Here is a 23,430-nt window from a genome sequence, read left to right as displayed (position 1 = left end):
CAATATTGGTGGAATGAATTTTATGCGCGTGATTGCAGGGGCAGAGAGTTTGCCAGTGTGAGAAATTCTCCTCCCTTTTTTTTCAACTCTTCCAATATTTTGACCTGGGCATAAAATTAGGGATATTCTCAGCAGCCACGGGTTAAAACCACAAATGCTCACCATGCTCTTCGTTTCAACAAACCCAAAGTTGCAGTTGGCAAGATCCCACACTGATGTTGCGAGCTTCAGCATTTTCTCGTCTGTCAAATCGCTGTGTGCCAAAATAACCTCAAACAAATTAAATGCACAGATACCCTGGCACCGTTGTTCCTGTACAATTAAACCCATGTAAAAAATTGCCATTATGACAATATTACAGAACTAAATAAAAATGACTTCTGACTTTAGAAAAGAATCCTGACTTTAAATTGCCTAAACGCACAACAGGTTTTACTTGTTTATCTGGTGGTGGAGCTGAAATATAACCAAGAACTTGGTCTAGAATTGTTGAACTCAATCCGTTGATTTCCTGCAGAAATTTGGGGTCGCTGTTGTATAAGTTGTCATTGGAATCAACTGAAACAAATAATTACTATAAAAAAATATGGGCAAATGAGCCATAATAATACCACACAGGTCGAAACAGAGCGTGTATACACCCTGTCTGCAGCTCTCATTAAATAAAAATAGTTAATGGAACAGTTTTGCACATTTGTCTTCACTCTGACTACGTCATTTGTTAATTTTATTCAATGATAAATTTGAAAACTTGAAAAGAGAGCATATTTATGTTACCTGTTTCTAGCTCCAACAGCTAGCTTAATTACCAAACCATTAGATTGTTTAAAACAACTTGTGTTTGCAATTTAATTTCCAACCTCTGTCAATATGGTAGATGTATTGATTCTGACTAAATGCTGTTAAAATTGAAAGGATTTTGACATAAACAGCGGATCTTGTGAATGGAGAAATATTTGCTTCAGCATTCGAAATCACGTTGAGAAACCCCCTCAACAGATACAGAACACCTTGATCTGGGCTGTCCTGTAAAACACATAACAAAATATTTCATCAAAGTTAGCACATTCACTATTATGCCTTCATGTTGTAAGCATTTGTTACATATAAATACTTGTAGCTATTTGAAACCATGACCAGTATTAAGTGGAAGAGGTAATTGTGCAATACTCATTGTTGTCCTTTAATGGCAACTTTTAACGCTTGGTAAGTAGATATGTATGCGCCATACAAAGCATGCAAGTGATTAATGAATTAGTCCAAAGGCAGCCCTTGTGTGATTTGCCAGAATCCTAGTCCTAACGTTACAAAATATTCCAGGACCCCATTCCCCCCCGATGGGCCCCATTCTCCGCTGATGGAAGATAGTTAAGTAAAGACTGAAATGTACTCTTCATGTAATCTGGATAGAAAGACACAGAACTTACTGGGACAAGCAACAGGTTTGACAGAAAAGTGGACAAGTGGTTGACCAACATCTGTGATGACCAAACATTATTTTTGTCCGGCAACGACAGAATATCCATGATTAGGCTGATAGCTGCCTTGTAAATTGCGTCAGCTGAAAAAGAAAACTTCTTTGATAGAAAATTTACACAATTACTGTAAAACCTTACCTTGAGCAATGCATTGACTTGCCAAAGCAACTTGTCCCAATTCCATGTAAAGTAAAAGTCTCATGTTTGTATCCTGGAGTGAGGGGATGGTGATAAAACAGTATGCAGTGCAAGCCTGAATAATTTTAACATTTCAAAATAAACATGCATAAAATGAATACAGCAAGTTCACTAGGAACGTACATGAATTTTGCACGTTAAAAAAATGTGTGTTATTTTTTGAGCCAAAATTTTGTTCCACGACAAACACCAAAATAAACATAAATGCTGAGTATGAATAGACTGGCCCATATTGTTATTAACACTGTCATGTTAAAATAAGACATTTCGACAAAAACTTATGTCATCATCATAGTTGTGTTCCTAAACATAAATGTATTTGTTATACACAATCAGTGATATGTGTAGCGCCAGAAGTTCACATAGAATAGATGACTGATACGCATTTGTTCCTGTGAATCATTCCTCACCCTGACAAATGCAGAAGTTTTTCTTGTGTGGTTTCCCTTCACAATTTTGTTGACTTGACTTGAAAGTCGATTCACCGCATGGATGAGAGTTGAAAGCACAGAATCCAGGGAGCAGAACGAAGCTCGACACTCGACAAAAAAACTCAACTGTTGCTCAAAATCTTTCCCAAATGTTACCTGGAATAATAAGTCTTCATAACACACCTATTTTGCAATCAGAGACAGAAAATAAATGCCACAGATTTTCAAGTTAATAAAAACATGTTTTTAACAAAACTACCTTCAAAACAACTCCTGAAATCAAATCACTGGCAGCCTTCCTGTCGTCGTCCAAACTCAAAGCACTGAAATATTTTCAAACAATCTTAAATCACCAAAGCTGCACTAATGAGACCTAATGGGTTGAAACAGTTACCCTGTATACAGCTAACTTTAATCTTAGTTCATTTAAACATTTTTAAAACAACATAACATACAGTGTGTGGCACTCACTTAATGGCATCATGCATAACCTTGCATATGTACATGAGCCCATTGATCACAATGGGGTCAGAGGTCGCTGAATCTGGATCACTGCAATATGAGATAAGCCTGGTTACTATGGCGACAAATGAAGTTTTCATGACACATATTCACACTTATTCAGATTCACTCTAAAAGCGAAACTAAACACAAACATGAACAATTCTATGTTTGTGATAACAGATATTTAATTTGATAAAAAATCTTATGTTAATAAAATTTAATTTAATTATTTTTTCAAATGCCAGGGTTTAACATCTCTACACTGATGATGTAACTTTAATAATTGTAACTGAACATAACGACCTTGTAAAAGATTTGGCAACTAGTTTGCAGACTTCAACTTTGGAAATTTCATTGTGAAACATGTCGAGGAATGGAAGAAATTTGTCCTGGGATAAAGAAAATTACAAAAGTTTTAGAGTTAAAACAAACGAGACATAACTGTCGTTTGAACTTGAACTCACCATTGAAAATATGTCAGAGAAGTTTTTCATGTATTTTAAAACATTTGAGACAATCGCTGTCAACTGAAAAAAATCAAACATATATCAGGTAAATGATTGGTTGCCAAGATTGCTGGTGGAATTATGACCAGTACATTGTTAAAACAACCTCCCAAACACAGTGCTGCATGTTTTTATTGTGGTACTTGTGATAAATACTAGGGATGCACCGAAAGTTTGGTTTGCCGAATTTATTCAGCCAAAACTAAAGTTTCGCAACACTGCTATGCAAAGTTTAGAATCATTGTTCAAACTGTACGAATGTGTTGGTTTTATTTGTTTATGTCACCGAAATGATGAAAATCAACTTTAAGCAGTTGGTACAGAAGACGAGGTTATTCTTTCAGTGCCAAAAAAGGCTGTATGATAGAATAAGATCTAATCCAGCATTTGTTTTGTTTAAATTCATTGCGTTAAAGAGATGGATACCAAAATTAGTTTCGGCCGAATAAAAAAGATGCTGTTTCGGTGCATCACTAATAAATATCATATTTTTTTCTTTCCAGTACACCAAATATACTTCATTACCTGGGGATAATGGTTTTCAAACGATCGATCTGGAATCATGTGCTTTATGATGTCACCAAGAACTGTGCTCACTTCCTTTTTCTAAAACGTATTTGAAAATAATATTTATCCAAATCAGTGAAGAAATTAACAAACTTACTGTAAAGTTTTTCGCAGCAAATTCAGCCCAAACTTCAGCACAGAATATGTATCTCTGAAAACAAAATAAAGAGTTTACTGAAAGATTGCTGTTTAAAATATACAAAAAAAAAACAGTAGAAATATTGTGCTCCATTCTTTGAGAGATTCATGGAATTTTTGTAATTTTGTCATTACTTTGAAAAACTTTTTTTTTCAACCTTTGGATCTTGAATTTTAATGAGAACTTTCCAGACTTCATTGAGAAGAGGAAGACGATCTTCCTCAGGTGGGTCCGACATGATCACCTTCATACCAAGCGTCCGGAACACCTTGTCCTGAAAATAAGTTTTTGTCTTGTCACCACAAATACATTATTTTTTCGGTGAGATTTTATTTTTATCATTGTTCATTGTTCAATGCCCTCATAAATTCTTTTCATAAATTTTAACCTTTGGAAAAATATCGTCCTTCTGTTGGTTTATGAGGTCACAAAGACCCAACGCCCGACTGCTGATGTAGGAAGCATTGAATGATGAAATGCAGCAGTTGAGTAACATTAGATTGTTTCCACCTTTCCTGCATCTCTCCATCACCTCATTCAATGTTGCCTGAAACAAAATTAATATTTTAAACAATCTCACTTTGCTCAATTATTACATCCGACTGTCAGTTTGTGAGGTATCTGGTTTTTTATTCTTGTATTAATGTTGGTTTTAACTGCATGGATTGCGTGTTTTTAGCGATACTAACGATGCTTGCAAACACGAAATACATATATCGAAGAACAACATTGAACAGACGACCCAGGATTATTGATGGTATTGTTTTAAACAGTGGCAGGTCCTGTTTCCTGAAGTCCTTTAATTAATTTTTTGACACAAAAATGTGTTAATTTAAAGATAATTTCTGACCAGAGTCAGATTACTTTGATTCTTACATAATAATTACATTCCACGAAAGCATGTTTTCAGTTTTACCTCACGAGCCTTGTGTGCGAGAGTTGAGAGAATCCACTCAAGAGCTGGTATGTAATGATCGAGATACAAACCCATGTCAAGTTTCTGCGATGCCATATTGTTCTGAACAGGGTGGGTGTGGATCTGATGGAATAAAACTTGATAATCTTGACCGCAAAATGTTCAACCTTTTCGCATACCTGCTTGTAAGTCACCAAGAAGTCATAGAAACTTGCTTTCAGATGACCTTTGAACTTGGGAACGTGTTTCATCCCAACCTGACAACACAACATGTTGGTTATCAGTGGAAACTTGAATTATTTTCATTATTTTAGGTAAGAAGCCAAGATCAATATATACAACAAATTGTTTGTAAGTTTATGTTCAATCTTGTTCAACATAACACAAACTTCAAACCAAGTCTCAACAGCTTACCCGGCATAAATACGACCGGATGTAAACGGCCACCAGAGGGTCTCCAATACCACAAGTCATTGCTGTCAACCGATTTAACACCGATTTTGTCTCTCTGCAAAACATATTTTCCCCAATAACAATATTCTGTGCGATTGTGTTTGTATATTTCTGTGTCACATTCAATAATTAAGAACAATTAATTGTTAACAACAGTATGGGCCAGTCTTTTTATTTTTTAATATTATTGATTTTTTAGTATTATATTGTGGTTTTTATGCTTGGACTAAAAGGAGTAAAGATTTGAACAGATTCAACATTACAAGAAGGCCACTGTTACCCTTCCTGGAGGAAATTGTTGCATTGAATTATTGAAGCCTCCACAAATATTCTTGGCAGCAGTTCTCGAATCGAGGCAACCTTTAGAATCCAATTCACACAAATCTCGCGAGCACCACCTGGAACTTTCTCTGGACTGATCGATTCTGCGTCAGTGAAAAACAAACAACTGTGGTGAAATATTATCACTGTTTTAATGGTTATTTATGTAATGTTGAATGTTTGCAATGGAACTAATTGGAATTGGAAGTTGTCGAAAGTAAAAACCCTTTTTTCATGCAGTTTGCGGAAAATAATCACTCCTGCTATCTCAAATTTTATCTATTTCAGTAATTGTTGATAAAATTATGTCAAATGCAAGGAATGGAACCAGAATAAAAAATAATAAATACACAATAACAAAACCCACCAGCTTTCATTCCATCACACAATGACAGGATTCTTTCAAAAACCAGGCCACCTGTTAACACAAATTAGCTTTCAGTTGATGATTACAACATAATCAATACATATTTATTAATTGTACACAATTAATACAAACTTACCAAATGTATCGAGCAAGTCTGTGACGAGGACAAACTTGCTGGGATAAAACTGAATCACGGAAACATCCCCAAGCAGCTTGGCACACTGAACATCAAAGAGAGTGATTAAATAGTAACTAAAATACTTTCTGTGAATGAACCAACATTAAAACAAGTGAAAGTTTAGGGTTACAAATTTTGTTGAATCAATTTATTTTTTCCAAGTACTTTGTCTTAGGAGTGATAGTTTTTAACATGGTCTCAACTACTCACTTGTATTGCAATCTTGAGAGCTTTTACTTTTTGGTTTGAATTCCACGATTCTATCAGGGTTTGGTTGAGTTGATGCATTTTATCAATAAACTCTTGCTGTGAAAGATTCTGAAGTTCAACCAATCCACCCTGGATGGAAAGAATAAAGTGCGCAAATCTCTACCATTTAAAATAAAAAGTAAAACCAGAAAAAAAACAATAATGTTAGGAATTACAAATTTATATAAAAAATATCGTTATTGGCCTCACTTCCTCAAAGTCATCCAGTTGACCGAGTCGATCTTTAAGTTTATCCGAGATGGAAGAAGTGTTTTGATATCTCACTCCACCTGTTCACAATTCAATATTTACATAGATAGCAATTGTTGTTAAACATAATTATTTCAGTAAATAGTTTATAATCACAAAACTAATCACAAAACATTTCAAAATACCTTTTTTTGATTCCCCCTTTGACATGGACGTCTAAAAAATGTTTAATGAATAATAAATTATCTGTGAAGTCCAAGCGATCATGAGTTAGTTCCAGTGTGCAACTTTAAGATAGATATTTGTGAAAAAATATACATGGTAACAAATTAAAAGAACTGCAGGGATTCTTCCTGAAACAATACAGATTTGTAAGTAATGATACCATTGTGACTGAGAGCTTGCCATCGATCGTGTACTTCTGCAAAATATCAAGTTTTTTTTTTGACCACGGTTCAAAATTGTTGCCATCAATGTTTTCGTCATCAGATGCTGATACTTCCTCCTGCATGTAAGTAACATTATTCGATACATTTGTGTAATTATGACACATAAAAATGTACATCTATTAGTAAAATTTGACAACTGTGACACAATGTACAAAACATGTGTTGGTATTTAAAAAGTTGCATCTTTTGGCACATCAATGTTTTTGCCCAACCACCTTATGGAAATGCCAACTCCACTTTCACAAGTAGATGTAGATGTTGTTCAATTATGCAACTTTTACAGTAGATGTTGGCTCTATTAAAATTTTATTCCACACCTTTTCTGCTTTTTGTGTTGGTTCTGTAGTTTCCATAGCGATAGCGGACAAAGGGTCAATGCTCATCGCCGTCAACGGATCAACAAAGTCCTCAGCAACTTTGTCTGTCCTGACGAGCAGAAATTAAATAAACCACAATAAATAATGAAACCACAGAATATACAGTTAAAACAAGATGGTTTAATGAAGTTGATTTTTACTGAAGTAAATAAATTATGAAAAAATCTCTTGTGTATTAATGAAATAACTTCTTTCGATTGATGTCAACAGATTTATTAGAAAAATCACTCACAGTAAATCGATATCACAAAGGAAAAGAAAAAGTACAACGACAGTCATATTCTGTTAGAATTAATGGGGAAGTATTAACAGAGTCTCTGAGACGTTATTTAAAGTAAAAAAATGCAAGCAAGCATACTTGGTTGACTTTTGTTTTGGTGTTTTTGATTCAAGATGAGAAACCTTCACCCCAACACTTTCTATAACTGTGATTCCTTTCAAAGGGTGATGTTCAGATGGGTTTAGGGGTGTTGGACATTTCCTCGTTTTTGCCTGGAGGTCGTAATTAAACTTTCGAGGTTTCCTACACACAAAATTTTCAATATACATGTAACATGCACCGCCTTAATGCAACTCACCAAACCGACTCCATTCTTGCAACTTCCTATTCACCTTGTACAAATCAATCTGATTTATTCAATATCTGCAAACACACTGCTTTAATAAAGAGGTTTCGTAAATCAAAATAAAAGTTAATCAATACAAAAAATCAGAACATTCATCAACCATAACACAAAACCAGTCTAAAAAAATCAGATCCACGCACAAACATCATCAACTTGCAACAAAACGCTACATTTACCACCCACCAATGGGTATTTCCCGGAAGAAAAAGTTTTTAATATCTTGAAGATACGAAACGTCACTTTTCACAATCGCTATGTTCGTATGTCATGTTACATAGGATTGTGGTTGTAGTTAAAGCTAAATTTGGGCTTTTATTATGACGATGAAGAGCACTTTACTATTTTTTTAAAAATTTTAGTTATGGCTGAGCTTTCGGTTCAGTGCGTGGGTCTGGATCCTCTGTTTAACACTCCAGTCAAGTTGTTTCTGTGCCACGTCGCTAAACTGGAATCAGTATTGCAGAGCAAGGTGCTGTTTTCCCACAATGGTCACCCAGTTACACGTGTTGATGTGGTTGGAGTGATAACGGAAGTGAAGCGAAAGGAAGATGCTCTCCAATGCATTGTTGACGACGGCACGGGAGCAGTGAGTTGCTTCCTTCCAATTTATGAAGGAGTTGATTGTTCTGTTGAAACTGATCTGTCACAAACTTTGCATCAAAGATTCGGAAACCCTTCAAAAGTAAACTTGGGTAACTTGGTTCACATTGTTGGAGCTTTGAAGCGAGGTCTTTGGAGTGAAAGCATTTACATCACAAACTGTAAGTGGGAAGTATTGGAGGATAGAAATCAATCAGACAACATATGGTTGGAGCACATACAGAGTCAAGCTAAATTGTATGAATTATTTTACGACAAAAACTTTAATGTGGACAAAAAAATGAAAGCTGCAATAAAAGCTCTGCTGGTGCGTGAAGCTGAACATTTCCTACGACCAAAACTTCAACTTTTGCTCGAAGAATTTTTATTTAGCGAAACCTCAACATTTCCTGAAAGATTTCGTGGTTTTGAGTTGCTGGAAGATTCTCAAATCCAACTCATCATTACTGAAAGTTGCAGGGAAATAAAACCAAAGTTTGATGCAAACAAAACTGCCCTCAACCAACATTTAAGAAACCAGATTGGGACAAGGTCATTGTGTGGAGCTTTACACTTCCACATTACACAAGGTAATCTGTTCAAACAGAAGTGCTATCTGCATGAAGCAATCACTAAGAATGAACAAATGGATGCAACTTATTTTATTACAAACAAGTGTGCAAAATTGCTACTGGCTGTGGAGCAAGCAGTTAAAGAACTCAAAAAATCACAAACTACAGTGAAAAGTTTTCAAGTTTTAAGTAAGTTAAATTCACCAGAATTCAGGTTTATCAAAGCCAGCCAATATGCACCACATGTCATGCAAGTTGCAATGGAGTACTTGATAAAACACAGGAAATCATTATAATTGTGTAGTTTGCTTGTTTTACTTATCGCGTAAAGACTTTTTGCTTTCTTTTATTATTGTTTGATTTCTATCCTGGTATCACCGTTTTAAAATTTCTATGAAACGTTGTGTTGGAAATTATAAATGGAACAAGTTTGAAACGGCGGTTGTCCAAACCATAGTTCTGGCATAATACTTGCTGTTCCTGAGACCCAGCAATGCATGAGCAAGGCAACGCCTAGTTGCAGATTTTATGTTCAAGGTCGTAACCTTGAGGAGCCAGTCTATCACGACCCCAGTGAGTTTTTCCTTCCAGGGAGATGTCGACAACAGAAGTGAAGTTGAAGGAGAAAGCAGTGTCAGGATGTTCTCCCATAGAAAGTTTGGCATTGCATCATGTTGCAAACTTTGATCTAATGGATCTGCACAAAACAGTTTAATATATTACTATTCACCAAACTACTACAGCAAACACACTGCACAACAGTTTTTAAATGAATAAAAAATATATATTCTCAAGCAATGGTTTTTGTAAAACAATATTTGTCAAAAATAAGTAAATGCCACAAAATGTCACCTTACTTACCAGCATCTATTGGTTGTTTGCAAAGTGACAAAACCATCACAGCTAGTGCCTTCACCATGAATTCAAGGTTGACAACTTCAAGGCTGTTTAGGATTCCCAGGTATTCCTGTAACCCTTCAATACATTTTGCTTCACTCAAATTTCCATTCGTTGATGATTTCCAATTTTTGGAAAGACTGAATAATACCCACAATGCTAGTTTTTTATTTGTTTCTTCTTTCATTGAGGAACACTTGAGTAATGTCGTAAAAACCCAGTCAATTGTTTTTATCTCACTATTAATTAAACTTAATTTCACAAACAGAGACTTCACAATAATCATTTCATCATGATAAGTTTGGTCAACTGATATCAGCATCTCACAGTTGGAACATTCCCCAACACATTCTGATAATAAATTCCATGATTCAAATTCCACAATTTTATCATCTACCAATGGAAGTACTGAATACAAATCCTTGACACAATCTTGTAGAAGTCTTGTTGTTTCTGAAGGAAGGTCCTTAACATGCAGTGACGCAGCAAGACCTTTCAGTACATCATCACATAGAGAGGAATCTAAAGCTTTTGTTGAGTAAGTTTTTAGCAACATTGCCAGTTTTGCTTCTGGAAGGTACTTTACAACATTAGGAAGGTGTCTGTAGATGTGACACTGAGAAGGAATCCCAAGCCTTTCTATGGAAGTAACCTGTGACCACGATGTTAAAGTATTTGCAAGACTCGAATTTTCAGTAAAGCCGCTTGAACAAATCTGAAGACAAGCTTTTTGACAAACCTCATTCATCCCCAGCATATCAGAAAAGCATGGACTCCAGTTGACTGGCGGATAAGCAGAGGAATGCCCAGACATCTCAACAAATGAAGCCAACACCACTTGTAAATTGCTGCTGCATTTCTTTTCATTTAGTAGAAAGTTAAACAAAGGTTTTAAAACACTAGATTCTGGCAAATAACTAAAGGAAGTTGGGAAAGTCCCTGATGATTTTTTGACAGTTTGAGACGACAAATAAATCCCACCCAACAGAAGAATTGCATTTCCAGTGACTCCAACATCCTTGCCGTTTTTTACCAAGTCTTGCAAAACCTTTACAACTTGTGAAAGTTTGTTTAAACTGTAACTTTTATCCGCTTTAACCATCAGAGTTCCACAGCCAATAAGCCCAGCAAGGCCGTGCATGGCAGCTAATTTCTGTCTTGTTGGAGCTCTTTCTTTTCCAACTACTGCAAGCCACTTGTTGTATAATTCCTCATGAAGTTGTTTTGCTTCATCTATCTCTTCACTAGCCATGCAATGTGACAACAAGCTGAGCACTTTGGATAAACCAACATTGCTCTGGTTTTCTTTCCATCTCTGTTGTACTTGTGTGAGAAGTCTGTTAGCGTGATCGACATTAATAACCTTTGCCTGAAGGCCCGTTATGGCAACCCAGGATATTGAAGTGCACAAGGCATGTACAAAAGAGAGTGAACTGTCCTCTGATGATTCAAGTAGTTTTTCCAGGAAGTTTAACCCATGGCGTGCTTCAGCATTTAAAGCACTTTCCACTGAAACAAGTGAACTTGAGTAGAAACATCCCAAACCCACAACCATCCCAGTGTGTCCGACACTATCAAACTCACAATCTCCATCCTCCACCAATTTCGTTATCTGGTGAAATGTTTGTGACAAAGTTTTGCAACACTCCCTTGCTTTCGTATTAAGTTCTTCACAATCTGCCCTCCCAGCTTCAATTTGGAAAACTTCACTTAAAACTTGACCAAAGGAAATTCCCAGTGCAAGGTTAAGGGTTAGGTTCAAGTCTGCATCCATACTAAAAAGTTCTGTGTGATGTTTCTGTAACATGGAAAGTATTGAAACAACAATTGACGTGTACTTGGGAAGTAGTAAAGGCACAAGTGTGTGGAGGGAATAAACTGCACAAGACTTTCCAAGTTGTGATGTGGTCAGCTCCCCAACCCCTGATACTGACCTGTACTGACACCAACTGAATATTCTACCCTTGGAAATGTAGCTTGAATCTGCGATGCTAAGTATGGTGTTGGCAGCCATAACTGTCCAATGATCATTATTTAGAAATCCAGATTCTGTGTTTACAGTCTTGTGATCTTCTTCTGATTCAAGTTTGAAAGTCTTTACAGTGTGGATTAACCCTGCCAAAGCATAAATTGCATTTCCTTGCATACTGGGCGACCCTTTCGATGCAGTCTTCAGAATATCAGTGAGTTTGTCTCTGCATGAAAGCTCACAGGTTGCAAGTTTGTGTTCAACATCATCATCTTCTTGGCAACTTTTCTGTTTCAGTTGAAGATTAAGTTCAGTTCTTCTACTTTCCACCAAAGCTTTAAAACATCTCCCAATAAACAACCTCCATGATATGACGGCCTGCATGCTGGAATTCCACTGTTTCAAATCCACTGTGACTTCAGAAAGCAGAGCTTGAAGTATTTGAGTAAAGTTTCTTCCTCGAGCAACCAAACTTCTTGAAACAAGATTTCCAGCTTTATCGATCTCACACTGCGGGTTATAGCACATAAGTAAAGCTGATGCATAACTGACTTTCAAGTTTGGTTGTTTGTTTCTTTCATACATTCGTAACATAAACAATGGAACTGCATTTAACACAGCTGGATTTGATTTAGATTTATCTGCTGCAAGTGCTCTGTGTTTTATGTCCCTCGGTAAATTGTCCAATTCCTCATTGAGTAAAGAAGCAAGAAAATATTGTGTCTGCTCATCTGAGCATCGCGATGACAGAGCAATATTCACAAGGCTCTCCCCTGTTGCTGGTTTTTCTAAAAACATTTTTTCACATTCTTCCTCAGTTTGTCCCTCGACAGGTGGTGGAAGTTCTGGCCTGTGAACCTCGGGAATGTGTTTCACTTTAAAATCCTCTCGGGAGAAATGAGCGAGAGACACAAGACTCGAACCCCGAACAAACAAATTTTCACTTTCAACTTTTTTCCAAATCCAGTGCAAACATTCCTCTTTAAATTGCAAAAACTCATCAGAACCCGACTCAAGTTTGGGTATCAGTGAAAACAGTCTCAATATGGAGCAGATCACTAGTGGTGTTTGTATTCCCATAACATACTTCCTTATGTTTACCCATACAGACATAATATCGACTGCTTCATTTGCACATAAATGGTAAATTGCATCCAGAACAATATTTGTAGTCATGGGTGATCCTTCTTTTAGGTAAACTGTTGAAAGTTTGAGCATGTCACCAACATGTTTATGTGGCTGCAGACGGCATACGTCTCTCAAAATAATAGAGTTTACTGAAGCAGACTCGAGTTTAGAAAGACTGTCATGACTAAAAGACGATGCCATGAGCATTCTGTGCAAAAATGGGAAGCATCTGTTTTGTTTTTCCCAGAGTTTAAACATGACATAAGTCGCAACTGTTCTGAGTGCCTGGTGTTGTGACAATATCTGAATAGTTCGAATTATTGGCCCCATCGACGATTGGCCGGCTAATTTGGGAAGAAAATACACAAGTTTTTGAATTACATTTGGGTTTTGTTGATTGCGAAGCACGTTCAGCAAACATGGAAGGACAATTACTGAAATTTCACAACCTCTTTCTAGAAGGAAATCCAAATTATCGAGTGTTTGCGAAACATCAGCGTTGCTGGTTGACAGTAAATTGGAGCAGACCAATATTGTAGCCAATTGGGGAACTATAGAAAATGGCATAAGATGTTCAACCATCTGCAGTAGGTGACATTTAAAGAAAAGGTGCATTGTTGCTTGAACACAAGATAAATAATCATTGGGTAAAAGTGATTCCAATTGATCAAACATGGTATGATTTTCCACTGTTGTAAGCGGTGGAAACTTTCCAATTTCTTCGGTAACCAATTCCAAACATTTTGCAAGAGGTTTTGAGCAGTTTGTGAAGCCAACATAATGTTTATTGAAAACCATCTGGAGCAGACTCACCTTCAATAAATGCAAACTCTCCACTTTTATGATATCATCAAAATTCTTCCAGGATGACAACTGAACAAACTCAATTATTACTTTTAGCAGCACTAGTGCTGTTGCAGGAGGAGATAGACTGAGCAGGTGTGATAAAGAAAGACTTAATGTTGGTAGTTGAGTTAAAGAAGGGGCAGTTTTAAGTAATTCCAACATTACAAGTGCAAGTGTTTCAGCTTCTGGCTTCTCAATCACACTGTAACACAAACTCACAGTAATCAAAAACAGTCTGGAATGTGGTATGTAATTCACATTACCACCGGACACAGAATTAGTTGTGATCCATCTATATAATTGTAGGAAGAGGTGCATGTTATTATCTGTGTCGGCCATAAATGACACTGACTGAAGTAGAATGTGAAAAAGGGTTGAGTTGTGCGATTTATCTTTGCAAATTGTGTCACATGCTGACTCAGCATTATTCAGCAAACATTGGAACATTGCTGCTGTCTGGAAGATAACTGGACTTTCATTAATGGGGTTACAAACTACATAGAGAACATAAGGTTTGAATAACTGCAGGATGTTGTTTGAGGAAATTTCAGTTGCCATGGTTTTACAAGCAAACAAAAGTCTTTGGAACTCTTTAATGACGACCATTGAACTTTTGGGACATGAATTTATCATTGAAATAAATGGATGAGGTTTCTGCCAGAGGTTATAATGTGATGAATATTGTAACATTTTGCAATTCCCACAAACTTCTGTATTTGTTTTCAACACCACAAACAAAAGGTCAGCAACCAAATGGACAAGCCAATCCACCTTTTTGCAACATGGAATGTATGTAACTATTCTGTTCATAACAAGATCTGTGGTTAACTTTTGTGATTTCACAAGGGTCTTTATTGCTTCACAAACACATTGTTGCACAACACCTTCATCAGAAGTCTCTAGAATTTGCCACAAAGAGTTAAGACTGTCTTGTGGTTTTTCAGATGACCAGCATTCGATGCAAGACCTCAATGTTAAGTTGACAGATTGAGATAAAGCAGAGTTTGTTTTGTGTTTTGCCAAATTCATTGTGTCCTATAACCTAAAACAACAGAAGAAAGTCAAACTTCCAAGTGAAATAAACATTATTTCCTGTTTGAAATGTAATTACTATCATGTATGTGAACTCAATACATGTATTCATTTGTTATCATGACAAAACCACATGTTACCAAGCTTAAAGATTTATTGCCAAATTACAGCAACTAGCACTAAACATTAAGTTTCCAACACAAATTTGCTTCAATTATTTTCATAAAAGATGAAAAACAAACTGCGGGAAAAGAAAACAACAGTGGAGCAGAGACAGGAATAACTGAGAGTGGCAGAGAAAACTTACAAGAACGTATTCGGTCCAAAAAGAAATAGGCACTGATTAAAGTGCTAGCAGCAAATGTATTTAAATTGCTTTCAAAAAAATAAATAAATTAACCTATTTTAAATGTTATTGTAATTCTTGTTTGCAAGCAATTTTTTAACATGAGAAAGAGTTTTCCAAACACATTGTTACATAATTATATGAAATAAGAGAAATATCGATAATTAAGTGAATTGCTTGTTTTTATTGCTTACATACATATATGTACCTTAAGTGTTTTGCTTGTGCATGTCAAAAAAAAGCCTGAACAGATTTACTGTTTGGCAATAACCAATGCAGCGATGACAAAAAGTAAAGCATTTATATCCAAACTGACTTAAGTCAACTTTTGCTGTTACATGTTTTACAAATAGTGAACTTCAAACAATTTGGAGCCAAGTTAAAATGCAGACAGTATTTCATGCAATACACATATGACCACTACAATAAAGTACACCAACATATTATTGCACTACATTTCCTACAGCACAAGCATCTGTATACAACTAAACTATACATAAAAATAGTATGCAGTATATTTAAGTTGAGTTTTTTGATCTGTTTGTCCACCAGGAAGTTACGCTAGATTTTGCTGAGACTAACGCTGACCCCATAAACTTTCCAGTGTTCGCCACTGCTTGGTTTGCACTGCTCATGGCATCTTCAATTTTCCTACCCCGGTCTGTACTTTGCAGATTATGATGCAACCGCAATCTCATGTCGCTCACAGAGTACTGAGCTTGGTGTGGATGCAATGGCTTAATTTTTGACAAAGAAGGATAACTTTTACTCGACCAAATCTTGTAGTTTTGAGTTTGTTTCCAGGCAGCAATAAAGGATTCATTAAAATCGTGCATGTCTTTAGGATTAGCATTCACTTCTGTTGAGATCGCAAGCAGAGTGAGCAAGTACTCAAGAAATTGTGCTTGGATCCATTCGTTCCCCCCTTCCCAACCTGTTGTCTCAAAACTGTTGGATTCTTCCGTCACGTTGTCAACCAAATGTTGTGCGAACCTGAGATCAGCAGCTGAGAGGTGAATCAAACGCTTCAGATTTGCATCTCTGACTTCCAAGGTCGACTCCTCAAGGTCAACCACAACATCTGCAAGGTTAGGGTTGGACTTGAAGAGAATGTTGGTGGCCCCAATGACATAGCCACGTTCGAGGTTATCCATGAGGTCACTGTGTTGTTGTAAGGCAACATATGGTAAACAAATGTAACCTCGTGTGAATACAGACAAGGGAAATCCAAATGAATCACATTCAAGTGGGGATAAATAACCGTCCATCTTTAACATGCTTAGCATTGTGGAAGATCTCGGCTTTGTAACAGATTCACCCCTCTCAATGATTAATTCTTGTGGTAAATTAGGGTTGGAGGTTTTGGCAGGAGAATCTGTCTTGATCTCAAGTCGTGCATTTCCAAATCCAGGAACCATGGCGTCATCGTCATCTTCTATGTCGTGTGTTCCCGACCATCCCATTGTATCAACAGTCTCATGGCTGTTGTAGAATGCTGTGCTTACTACTGAGGTAAGTGATTCAATTCCTGTTGAAATATTTTGTGCAACTTCCATAGCTTTATCAGAGGTGACTGACCAAAGACTTGAAGTGCTTCCAGTTTCACTTAAAATCCTGTGCTTGTTTTCTGACATGACCAATTCATTGTTTACCTCATTCTTGTTCAAATTGTTATCTAGATTCACTACACTTATTTGAGCAGTTGGTTCACTTTTAACAGGTTCCGAGATGTCTTTTGAATCCTTCTTGTCACCTGCCTCACCATTTTGACATAAGTCAATTTCTTTATTGTTTAACTCATTATCTTCCTCCATCTTTTCAGAGATGTTGAGGCGTGCAATGTATTTGCAGTACGGCTCCGTTGAATGCTGCAAACCCTTATCAATCATACTGGGAAACAGTGATAGAAGAGCCATCATTCCACCAACGAGGTTCTTCACAGGTGAAGTATAAAAAAGTACTCGTCTCTCAAGAAGAATTAACTTAAACAACATTACAATTTGGTGATTAAACTTCGCAACTAAAGTCCTTGCGGATAAATCTAGAAATCTTTGTGATTCATCAATTCTGCTCATAGACAAGTTAATGTGGTCAAACAATTCTCTGAGAATGTCAATCTTGGAAAAATCCTTCTCTTCAAAGTAGGCTTGTGTAATCATGTGAAGTTTAGCATTCAGTATTCCATACAGAGGCTTTTGGCTCAAAACCACAACGCTTTTTTGTACAGTTCCCCGCGTTATTTCCGCATCTTTGCGCTTTAAAAGTTCAGTTGCAATTTGACGGTAACATGACACTCCAAACACAGTTGTCTGCCTCTCATATCCTTCTCTCGGTGGTAGGTGGAAATATATAGTGTCTTCATTATAGTTGTGAGCTCCATCAGGTAATGCTAACGAGGGCAGATATTTCCATTCATCAGGAATATTCGTTGAATTGTGTTCATCTCCTTCAATCAGTGGTGGGTAGGAATATTCAACCTGACATCCTTTTTTGTGGTGGAAGCCAACAACAACAACATGCAGAACCGCTTTGTCGTTCAGATTCTGTTCCATACTTAACAACATTTAATTACCATCGCCCTAATTTAGAGTCACATTTCAAAAACCACAAAAAACCTTTACACAATCAAAATCTATTAACGTGTGACATAAAAAAAGTTCATACACCCACAATTAAACCAATAAGGTTCAACTAGCTTATACTTCCGCGGTGTTTACTTCTTAAACGATAAACCCAAACCAAAAATCCAGTTCTTTGCTTTTTACTGAAAACCACGGAAAATACTACTACACCGGGGCACAAAGTTTTTTCCAAACTTGACCCACATATAAGTCTGTGTAAAACAGAAATCTGTGCGAATTTTAATGATTAGGCGTGAACAGGGCAACCGCCTGTTATTTTTGTTTATATATTTAAGTTGAAATACTACACGAAATCGTAGCGTTAATATTCGCACAGATTTCTATGTTACATAGGCTTATATGTGGATCAAGTTTGGAAAAAACTTTGTGCCCCGGTGTAAAAGTATCTACCGAAAACCACTTTTGACGCTACAACCGGATGAGCGCAACACAAATTTTTAAAACGTATGAATAAAAATTGCATACCATGCACTTACAAGAAAGATCTGTCTGCATTATGTTTGTTTTGACGAGCTGCCAAACTAACTATATTTAAAGACCTACAAGTTTTGTTCCTATCCTGCCAGCTCCACGTGCGATCACCAACAAGATCGCATGGTTTGATTATCGCGTTTTCAGCAGACGATCTCAACCACTTATCCAGTGTTATTGAACTGTCCTCAAAACGCCGTAAGTCCGTCAAAATAGATCATAGAGACGTTCTGTGAAACGGGCGTTTTTGTTTTTATGGGTTTTGCTTTGGCCAACCAGGGGCCGACACGGCCGATTAGAACCCATCCAAGTGCAATCGTCTGCCTCCTCATTAGTCATTACCACTAAGGCTGAGTTGCTCAAAATGTTCAATGCATGTGTGTGGAATTCTTGTGTACAATATCAATTATTATGTGACTGTTTTGCCTTTGTTTGCAGTCTGTTGCAAAACTTTGCTGGTTGTTAAAATATATGCTTTTTTAGTTATCATAAATCCCCACAAAATCAGTGGTTAATTATAATACAAAAGTTATACCTGACTTTTATGTTACTTAACAAAGTTGAAAGGTGTTTCTTCTAGCAGGTAAAAGTTGCAATTTAAAAGTCACTTATTCAATTTATTGCTGCGTCACAACTTTGAAGTGTATTTTTATTTACATTTTTACCAAAAAATTTTATGAAGATAAAAAATTAATTCAAAAACTTTGTCAATCATCTCATTGAAAATCATCTCATTTAATTGTGTACTGCTTTACAGGGATGTATTGTGAGCTTTTGTTCACACAAAAGCACAAAGGATGCTGATATCATTACAACAACAATGGAGAGGTTGGTCAAAAGGAAAAGATCCTTTAAACTGTAAAAAGGATGATTTCATCAGTTGAATTGCCAACACTTTAAAAAGTTAGTTGAAGTTTGATGTTGTCTTCACTGTAGTTAATGGTTGTAATTTAATGTGTCAAGTTGACTGGGCTATAAACTATCTTATTTTATTCTATGTTTTAGTGCAAGTTGTTTCATGGCAGATATATGTGATGTAAAAATGTACATAACATTTTGTAAGGGAAGTAAACACTTCTTTAAATGTCATAATCCAATTTGATGAAACAAACTATGTGTGTCATTAATTTGTTATTTAGATCAATTTTCATGTGCTTATAACACCTAAAAAGCTTTGTATATGTATCTAAACTTCTGCACCAAAATTTTGAGCTCAAATTTGTGATATCCTGTTGCTATAAACTGGTTAGATTAGTAACAAATATGATTAAGTCAGCATCATATTTGTATCGGCCAGACTTTAATAAAGTCAGTATTTATTGCACATAACTTAGTAGTTGGTATGCCATCATTATATTGTGTTGTATCATGTTGCAGTTACAGGCAGGAAAGGCTATGAAAAATGAAGTGTAATCGCAATGTCTTATGACATATATCTCAGCTGTCATGATTTACAACTAAGGAGAAGCACTTAAATGCTTTACAATATAATGCTAAATGAACAAAGCATTACTGAAGAACTGAGAAATCAGTGTAAACCAAATGGGGAAGAAATCAACCCAAAAGAATCAGCAAAACTTCTTCATAAACTGGGACTTGTGTACAAAGAGAAGAGTCCTGATAAGATCAACCTCATTCAGAGTGTTGCTTTGATGACATCAGCTATTATACGTGAACCTGATAATGTTGAAGAAATTAAAAAGGATCTCACTGATTTATGTTTGCACATTTTAACTTTGGCCAATGCTTCAAAGTTGGATACTAGTTTGGTTGATGAAGCAGTAGCTGAAGCTAAACAAGCAATTAAAGTGTTTCGTGAAACAACAAAACAGAAACTAAAAAGTTTGAAACCAATCAGTGATGACTTGAAGGGAGATGAACTTACTGAAGTCAGAATGCAGAGAGTTAAATACATCAGAGGATTACAAGATTACGTCACCAAACAATACACAGAAGTAATGCAACTAATTGCAACATGCACAACTACCATAATGGGGGAACCACCATGCAAGTTTGCACTGGTTGGAATGGGATCTTTAGCCAGGAAAGAAATTACTCCATATTCTGATTTTGAAAATATCATTGTCTTAGAGGAGGGCATTCAACTTGATAAAAATTATGCAAACAAATTGAAATACTTCAGATGGTTTGCTTCAGTTTTCCAAATGATTCTTGTTCGATTGGGTGAAACCATCCTCAAGTTTATGGCCATTCCATGTTTAAATGATCAATTTAACAAAGAAAACAACTGGTTTTTTGATAAATACACTCCATGTGGGATTTGTCCTGATGGGTTTGCTCCACAAGCTAGCAAGAATCCATTAGGAAGACAAACAAAAACAAAGAAGAAGCCATGGATCACTGAGCTGATCAAACCAGTTAGTGAGATGGTTAGGTTCTTGGATACTGAAGAAGATTTAAAGGAAGGGTATCACTTGGCAGACATGTTGACTCAAACTTGTTTTGTGTATGGAAATGTGACAACATATGACTTTTTTCAGAAAAGAATAACAAAAAGTCTAAATGGCACTCCTGTATTTAACACCACATATAAACAGCAGTTGGAAAGAGATATGCAACTGTATTCTTTACTTAAAACACGTCTTGATAAGTCTGTTGAACTCATATTAGATATCAAAAGGTTTGCATACAGAAGTTCCACCCTGTTTATTCAGGTTTTGGGTCGTTTGTATAATTGCACCCCCATTAACTGTTTTAATATTGTTGATGAACTTCTCCAACGCCAAATCATAACCAGTGATCAACATGCACAACTACAGTTTTCTCTGGCTGTCGCTTGTGAAATTAGGTTGAGAATTTACAGCAAGGCTTCTTCTCAACAAGATAATCGCATTCAACCATTGTTTGTTGGATTGCCATCTTGTGTTAATGATTTAGAGCAAAGCATTGGAGCTCGGGCCATTGTGGATTGTTTGGTTACTGCTTCACAACTACAGGTTTATATTGACACATGTTTTGAGCCTGCCATAAGTTATAGCGATTTATATCATTTTGTACCAGAAACATGTTGTCAGGCCCAAAATATTGCATATGCACTTAAACTGTACAGATTTGCAATCAAATGGACAAAGGAGAATAAACACTTGTGTCAAAACATTTTTGAAGAATTATTAATGCTGGTTACATATTTGGATTGTTTAAGAGGATGTGGAGAATACAGCAGGTGTGTACAACTTATTAGAAAGAATTTACCCATTGCCAGAACACATGGATTGATGGAAATAGCTGCTGAGCTATGTATTGTGTGTGGTCGGTGCTTGGTAGAACTAAAAAAATACAAGCAAGCCTTGAAGTGGTACAGAAAGGCTAATTTCTATTATTTTTTTGGCATTTCTAAATGGTTCAACACAGACTTGGTAAATATTAACCGTGGAATGGGAGATTGCTTTAAAAAACTTAAACGTAACCAAAAAGCAATAAAATATTTGAGGTTCGCATATGAAAATATGGGAGCTGTGATGGAAACAAAAGGAGATGACTTAGATTATTTTGAAATAATTGGTCATTATGTTGTTTGTCTTAATCGTCTACAAAAATTTGAAAAAGCTAAATCAGTATGTGAAGAAGCCCTAAATGCAAGATCCAAATTACATGTTGACGAAGATACTGATGTGTTCATAAACACCATGTTAATGCAATTGGGTGGCAGTTTGATGGGCTTGGAAAAATATGAAGAAGCTCTTGTTTACCTTGACAGAGCATGGAAGTGCGAAAAAATTAAAGAAGATTTTCAACTAGAAACAAGAAGCTCATATATTATCGAAAAATGTGAATGCTTGATTAAACTACAGAGGCAGCCCGAAGCCCTAGATTTGCTGAATGGTTATTATGCAAGTGAAAATGTAACAAGTGATTTTACCTCACACTACTCATTATTTCGGAATGTAGCTGAAGTGTCAGAGCAATGCACATTCCTGGAACCAGCTATTTTGTTGAACAATAAGATTATTGAAATGTTTGGAAATGGAAAACAATCCAAACCTCGACGAAAATTAATCAGTGACATCATTCAAAAAAATATGAAACTTCAACAACAAATTGAACATTATCATGAGTCCACTTTAAGCCCAGAGGTGAAGTTATGCATGGAAAAACATAAGGTTGTGAAATGTTTACACTTGGGAAGATTGGCTCACAGCTTGATAGAAAATGGCCAATTGCAAGAAGCTTTAAATAACTTAAAAAAACAAGAAATCATTTTGCCACAAGTTCAAAATCATGGTTGGGTTGATAGTCATGGATTGCAGAAAGTAGTTTATTATCAAATATCACAGATTTTGTACAAACAGGAAAAAGATGATGAGGCTTTGATCTATGTAAAAAAAGCTTTTAAATATGCTTTCTATGGACAAACATCACATACAGATGAAACAAGTCTTCTTATTGCAGTTCACCTAGTTGAACAACTTTTTCGCTGTGAACTCCACAGAGAATGCATCAAAGCAGCTGAACATGCAATTAAGTTTTGTCAGTTCTGGTATGACAACTGTTGCAATGAACCCAGATTCCTACAAGTTGCATCAGCTTATGTTCGATGTAAAGCAATGTTGGGTGAAACACAACTTCCTCAAACCAACTGTTCACCATCGATATTTTACAATGTTGAAAATCGATATTTGAAACAACCAAATTTACTCAGAAAAAAATCTGCGCTAAATCTCGAACAATTTTGTACAAATCCTCATGTAACAAACTATTTAAAGTACATCAAAGGACTTTTGGAGTAACTATTTAGTTTGAAGGAATTTATTTTCATTGGTTTATGCACCCTACCACATTTGCTTAAAAAATGCCCTTTAATTGCTGATCTTGACCGGTGGTTTCATCCTTGCAGGTCTATGATACAAAATTAGGCATGTTGAAATTTTAGTTATGTTTGTTTCACGTTTTCACTTCTTGGTTTTTGTCATGTGACATGTGGTCGTGTTATAATGTACATAGTTGTATCAGTTCAAAAA

The 23,430-nt window shown here is 36.1% G+C and overlaps 5 protein-coding genes across 5 annotated transcripts; 2 read left to right on the top strand and 3 right to left on the bottom strand.

Annotated features, from left to right (window-relative positions):
- Positions 1-6: 6 nt before the first annotated feature.
- Positions 7-8,043, bottom strand: LOC145910214 (VPS35 endosomal protein-sorting factor-like). The gene is made up of 28 exons (XM_082997259.1): positions 7,922-8,043; positions 7,702-7,866; positions 7,284-7,392; positions 6,903-7,022; positions 6,703-6,733; positions 6,518-6,597; positions 6,269-6,397; positions 6,017-6,101; positions 5,881-5,931; positions 5,473-5,617; positions 5,154-5,247; positions 4,919-4,996; positions 4,740-4,862; positions 4,212-4,370; positions 3,981-4,097; positions 3,782-3,835; positions 3,643-3,723; positions 3,076-3,138; positions 2,915-3,000; positions 2,579-2,659; positions 2,367-2,430; positions 2,087-2,263; positions 1,617-1,731; positions 1,428-1,561; positions 861-1,026; positions 437-558; positions 163-312; positions 7-104 (listed from the first exon to the last, which is right to left on the bottom strand). The coding sequence occupies exons 1-28, from the start codon at positions 7,933-7,935 to the stop codon at positions 21-23; spliced, it is 2,877 nt and encodes a 958-aa protein (XP_082853385.1). The 5' UTR covers positions 7,936-8,043; the 3' UTR covers positions 7-20.
- A 238-nt stretch (positions 8,044-8,281) lies between these two features.
- Positions 8,282-9,416, top strand: LOC145911404 (CST complex subunit STN1-like). The gene has a single exon (XM_082998724.1). The coding sequence runs from the start codon at positions 8,331-8,333 to the stop codon at positions 9,414-9,416; it is 1,086 nt and encodes a 361-aa protein (XP_082854850.1). The 5' UTR covers positions 8,282-8,330.
- LOC145911398 (focadhesin-like) lies at positions 9,389-15,003 on the bottom strand. The gene is made up of 2 exons (XM_082998716.1): positions 9,982-15,003; positions 9,389-9,817 (listed from the first exon to the last, which is right to left on the bottom strand). Exons 1-2 carry the CDS (start codon positions 14,987-14,989, stop codon positions 9,534-9,536), a joined length of 5,292 nt encoding a protein of 1,763 aa, XP_082854842.1. The 5' UTR covers positions 14,990-15,003; the 3' UTR covers positions 9,389-9,533.
- Positions 15,004-15,005: 2 nt separating this feature from the next.
- Positions 15,006-17,950, bottom strand: LOC145911401 (late secretory pathway protein AVL9 homolog). The gene has a single exon (XM_082998720.1). The coding sequence runs from the start codon at positions 17,900-17,902 to the stop codon at positions 15,857-15,859; it is 2,046 nt and encodes a 681-aa protein (XP_082854846.1). The 5' UTR covers positions 17,903-17,950; the 3' UTR covers positions 15,006-15,856.
- A 1,450-nt stretch (positions 17,951-19,400) lies between these two features.
- Positions 19,401-23,391, top strand: LOC145911399 (uncharacterized). The gene has a single exon (XM_082998717.1). It carries the CDS (start codon positions 19,927-19,929, stop codon positions 23,197-23,199), a length of 3,273 nt encoding a protein of 1,090 aa, XP_082854843.1. The 5' UTR covers positions 19,401-19,926; the 3' UTR covers positions 23,200-23,391.
- Positions 23,392-23,430: the final 39 nt, after the last annotated feature.

Source organism: Ascidia mentula, chromosome 8 (assembly GCF_947561715.1).
Source record: "Ascidia mentula chromosome 8, kaAscMent1.1, whole genome shotgun sequence".
NCBI classification, from domain to species: domain Eukaryota; kingdom Metazoa; phylum Chordata; class Ascidiacea; order Phlebobranchia; family Ascidiidae; genus Ascidia; species Ascidia mentula.
This window is presented reverse-complemented; position numbering and strand designations above follow the sequence as displayed.